Consider the following 5,000-nt stretch of genomic DNA (forward strand, 5'->3'; position numbering starts at 1 on the left):
TCGTGTATTTCAGAGGGGAGATTACCAGGTAGATATTGATCGTGTATTTCAGAGGGGAGATTACCAGTTAGATATTTATTGATCGTGTATTTCAGAGGGGAGATTACCAGTTAGATATTGATCGTGTATTTCAGAGGGGAGATTACCAGGTAGATATTTATTGATCGTGTATTTCAGAGGGGAGATTACCAGGTAGATATTTATTGATCGTGTATTTCAGAGGGGAGATTACCAGTTAGATATTGATTGATCGTGTATTTCAGAGGGGAGATTACCAGTAGATATTGATCGTGTATTTCAGAGGGGAGATTACCAGTTAGATATTTATTGATCGTGTATTTCAGAGGGGAGATTACCAGGTAGATATTTATTGATCGTGTATTTGAGAGGGGAGATTACCAGGTAGATATTTATTGATCGTGTATTTCAGAGGGGAGATTACCAGGTAGATATTTATTGATCGTGTATTTCAGAGGGAGATTACCCGGTAGATATTTACTGATCGTGTATTTCAGAGGGGAGATTACCAGGTAGATATTTACTGATCGTGTATTTCAGAGGGAGATTACCAGGTAGATATTGATCGTGTATTTCAGAGGGGAGATTACCAGGTAGATATTTATTGATCGTGTATTTCAGAGGGGAGATTACCAGGTAGATATTGATCGTGTATTTCAGAGGGAGATTACCAGTAGATATTGATCGTGTGTTTCAGAGGGGAGATTACCAGGTAGATATTTATTGATCGTGTATTTCAGAGGGGAGATTACCAGGTAGATATTTATTGATCGTGTATTTCAGAGGGGAGATTACCAGTTAGATATTTATTGATCGTGTATTTCAGAGGGGAGATTACCAGGTAGATATTTATTGATCGTGTATTTCAGAGGGGAGATTACCAGTTAGATATTTATTGATCGTGTATTTCAGACGGGAGATTACCAGTTAGATATTGATTGATCGTGTATTTCAGAGGGGAGATTACCAGTAGATATTGATCGTGTATTTCAGAGGGGAGATTACCAGGTAGATATTTACTGATCGTGTATTTCAGAGGGGAGATTACCAGGTAGATATTGATCGTGTATTTCAGAGGGGAGATTACCAGGTAGATATTTATTGATCGTGTATTTCAGAGGGGAGATTACCAGGTAGATATTTATTGATCGTGTATTTCAGAGGGGAGATTACCAGGTAGATATTGATCGTGTATTTCAGAGGGGAGATTACCAGGTAGATATTGATCGTGTATTTCAGAGGGGAGATTACCAGTGAGATATTTATTGATCGTGTATTTCAGAGGGGAGATTACCAGGTAGATATTTATTGATCGTGTATTTCAGAGGGGAGATTACCAGGTAGATATTGATCGTGTATTTCAGAGGGGAGGTTACCAGGTAGATATTGATCGTGTATTTCAGAGGGGAGATTACCAGGTAGATATTGATCGTGTATTTCAGAGGGGAGATTACCAGGTAGATATTTATTGATCGTGTATTTCAGAGGGGAGATTACCAGTTAGATATTTTATTGATCGTGTATTTCAGAGGGGAGATTACCAGTAGATATTGATCGTGTATTTCAGAGGGGAGATTACCAGTGAGATATTTATTGATCGTGTATTTCAGAGGGGAGATTACCAGTGAGATATTTATTGATCGTGTATTTCAGAGGGGAGATTTACCAGTGAGATATTTATTGATCGTGTATTTCAGAGGGGAGATTACCAGGTAGATATTTAATTGATCGTGTAATTTCAGAGGGAGATTACCAGGTAGATATTTATTGATCGTGTGTTTTCAGAGGGGAGATTACCAGTGAGATATTTTATTGATCGTGTGTTTCAGGAGGGGAGATTACCAGGTAGATATTTACTGATCGTGTATTTCAGAGGGGAGATTACCAGTGAGATATTGATCGGTGTATTTCAGAGGGGAGATTACCAGGTAGATATTTATTGATCGTGTATTTCAGAGGGGAGATTACCAGGTAGATATTTAACTGATCGTGTATTTCAGAGGGGAGATTACCAGTGAGATATTCATCGTGTATTTCAGAGGGGAGATTACCAGTTAGATATTTATTGATCGTGTATTTCAGAGGGGAGATTACCAGGTAGATATTGATCGTGTATTTCAGAGGGGAGATTACCAGTTAGATATTTATTTGATCGTGTATTTTCAGAGGGGAGATTACCAGGTAGATATTGATCGTGTATTTCAGAGGGGAGATTACCAGGTAGATATTTATTGATCGTGGTATTTCAGAGGGGAGATTACCAGGTAGATATTGATCGTGTATTTGAGAGGGGAGATTACCAGGTAGATACTGATTGTGTATTTCAGAGGGGAGACTACCAGGTTAGATATTGATCGTTGTATTTCAGAGGGGAGATTACCAGTAGATATTGATCGTGTATTTCAAGAGGGGAGATTACCAGTAGATATTGATCGTGTATTTTGAGAGGGGAGATTACCAGGTAGATATTTATTGATCGTGTATTTCAGAGGGGAGATTACCAGTAGATATTGATCGTGTATTTGAGAGGGGAGATTACCAGGTTAGATATTGATCGTGTATTTTCAGAGGGGAGATTACCAGGTAGATATTTATTGATCGTGTATTTCAGAGGGGGAGATTACCAGTAGATATTGATCGTGTATTTCCAGAGGGGAGATTACCAGGTAGATATTTATTGATCGTGTATTTCAGAGGGGAGATTACCAGTAGATATTGATCGTGTATTTGAGAGGGGAGATTACCAGGTAGATACTGATCGTGTGTATTTCAGAGGGGAGATTACCAGGTAGATATTGATCGTGTATTTGAGAGGGGAGATTACCAGGTAGATATTTATTGATCGTGTATTTCAGAGGGGAGATTACCAGGTAGATATTGATCGTGTATTTCAGAGGGGAGATTACCAGTGAGATATTTATTGATCGTGTATTTCAGAGGGGAGATTACCAGGTAGATTATGTATTGATCGTGTATTTCAGAGGGGAGATTACCAGGTAGATATTTATTGATCGTGTGTTTCAGAGGGGAGATTACCAGGTAGATATTTATTGATCGTGTGTTTCAGAGGGGAGATTACCAGTGAGATATTTATTGATCGTGTGTTTCAGAGGGGAGATTACCAGGTAGATATTGATCGTGTATTTCAGAGGGGAGATTACCAGGTAGATATTTATTGATCGTGTATTTCAGAGGGGAGATTACCAGGGTAGATATTTATTGATCGTGTATTTCAGAGGGGAGATCTACCAGTTAGATATTTATTGATCGTGTATTTCAGAGGGGAGATTACCAGTAGATATTGATTGTGTATTTCAGAGGGGAGATTACCAGTTAGATATTTATTGATCGTGTTTTTTCAGAGGGAGATCACGCGTAAACTGACGTTCCCTAAACAGCCCACTAACCCCTTCCTGGAGATGGTTAAATTCCTGCTAGAACGCATCGCTCCCGTCCACATCGACTCAGAGGCCATCAGGTAAATACATGGGGGGGGGGGTGATATATCTGCTCTCTGCTCTGGTCAAGCTGCTGAATAAGAGCTTATATAATGTTATATTATATTATATGTTATATTATATGTTATATTATGTGTTGTATCTCTGCTCAGTGCTCTGGTCAAGCTGCTGAATAAGAGCTTATATAATGTTATATTATATATTATATTAATATATATTATATGTTATATTATGTGTTGTATCTCTGCTCAGTGCTCTGGTCAAGCTGCTGAATAAGAGCTTATATAATGTTATATTATATATTATATTATATTATATTATATGTTATATTATGTGTTGTATCTCTGCTCAGTGCTCTGGTCAAGCTGCTGAATAAGTCCATTGAGGGAACAGCTGATGACGATGAGGAAGGTGTCACACCTGATACGGCCATCCGCTCTGGACTGGAACTACTGAAGGTATGGAGGGAGGGATGAGGGGAGAGGGATGAGGAGGGAGGGATGAGGGGAGAGGGATGAGGAGGGAGGGAGGGAGGGATAGGGAGGGAGGGAGGGATGAGGAGAGAGGGAGGGATGAGGAGGGAGGGAGGGAGGGATGGAGGGATAGGGAGGGAGGGATGAGGGGAGAGGGAGGGATGAGGAGAGAGGGAGGGATGAGGAGAGAGGGAGGGATGAGGCGGGAGGGAGGGAGGGATGAGGAGAGAGGGAGGGATGAGGAGAGAGGGAGGGATGAGGAGGGAGGGAGGGATGAGGAGGGGAGGGAGGGAGGGATGAGGAGGGAGGGAGGGATGAGGAGAGAGGGAGGGAGGGATGGAGGGAGAGGGAGGGAGGGATGAGGGGAGAGGGAGGGATGAGGAGGGAGGGATGAGGAAGGTGTCACACCAGATACGGCCATCCGCTCTGGACTGGAACTACTGAAGGTATGGAGGGATGAGGGGAGAGGGAGGGATGAGGAGGGAGGGAGGGAGGGATGAGGAGGGAGGGAGGGAGGGATGAGGGGAGAGGGAGGGATGAGGAGGGAGGGAGGGAGGGATGAGGGGAGAGGGATGAGGAGGGGGGGATGAGGAGGGAGGGAGGGAGGGATGAGGAGGGAGGGATGAGGAGGGATGAGGAGGGAGGGGAGAGGGATGAGGAGGGAGGGATGAGGAGAGAGGGAGGGATGAGGAGAGAGGGAGGGAATGAGGGGACTGGTGGATGAATGGACAGATTGATAACTTTTTCCTGCCTCTTCTCCTCCTCCCCTCCTCCTCTTCTTCCTCTTCCTCCTCCCCTCTCCTCCTCCCTTCCTCCCCTCTCCCACCGCCTCCTCCCCTCTCCCACCGCCTCCTCCCCTCCCCTCCTCCTCCTCCTCTTCCTCTCCTCCTCCTCCAGGTTCTGTCCTTCACCCACCCCACAGCGTTCCACTCTGCTGAGACGTACGAGTCTCTGCTTCAGTGTCTGAAGATGGAGGATGACAAGGTGGCGGAAGCAGCCATACAGATCTTCAGGAACACCGGGCAGAAAATAGAGACTGAACTACAGCAGA

At 43.5% G+C, this 5,000-nt stretch overlaps 1 protein-coding gene across 1 annotated transcript in view; it reads left to right on the forward strand.

The window, feature by feature from the left end:
* The window catches only part of LOC106592481 (sister chromatid cohesion protein PDS5 homolog A), an 85,212-nt gene that overhangs the window by 42,436 nt on the left and 37,776 nt on the right, over window positions 1-5,000 (forward strand). The window contains exons 13-15 of the mRNA XM_082973928.1: window positions 3,381-3,496; window positions 3,829-3,934; window positions 4,847-5,000. The exon at window positions 4,847-5,000 is cut by the window's right edge and continues 7 nt beyond it. Of these exons, the coding sequence (XP_082830054.1) occupies window positions 3,381-3,496; window positions 3,829-3,934; window positions 4,847-5,000 (376 nt within the window). The remainder of the gene's footprint in view (window positions 1-3,380; window positions 3,497-3,828; window positions 3,935-4,846) is intronic.

The sequence above is a fragment of the Salmo salar genome, chromosome 04, assembly GCF_965601325.2.
Source record: "Salmo salar chromosome 04, fSalSal1, whole genome shotgun sequence".
NCBI classification, from domain to species: domain Eukaryota; kingdom Metazoa; phylum Chordata; class Actinopteri; order Salmoniformes; family Salmonidae; genus Salmo; species Salmo salar.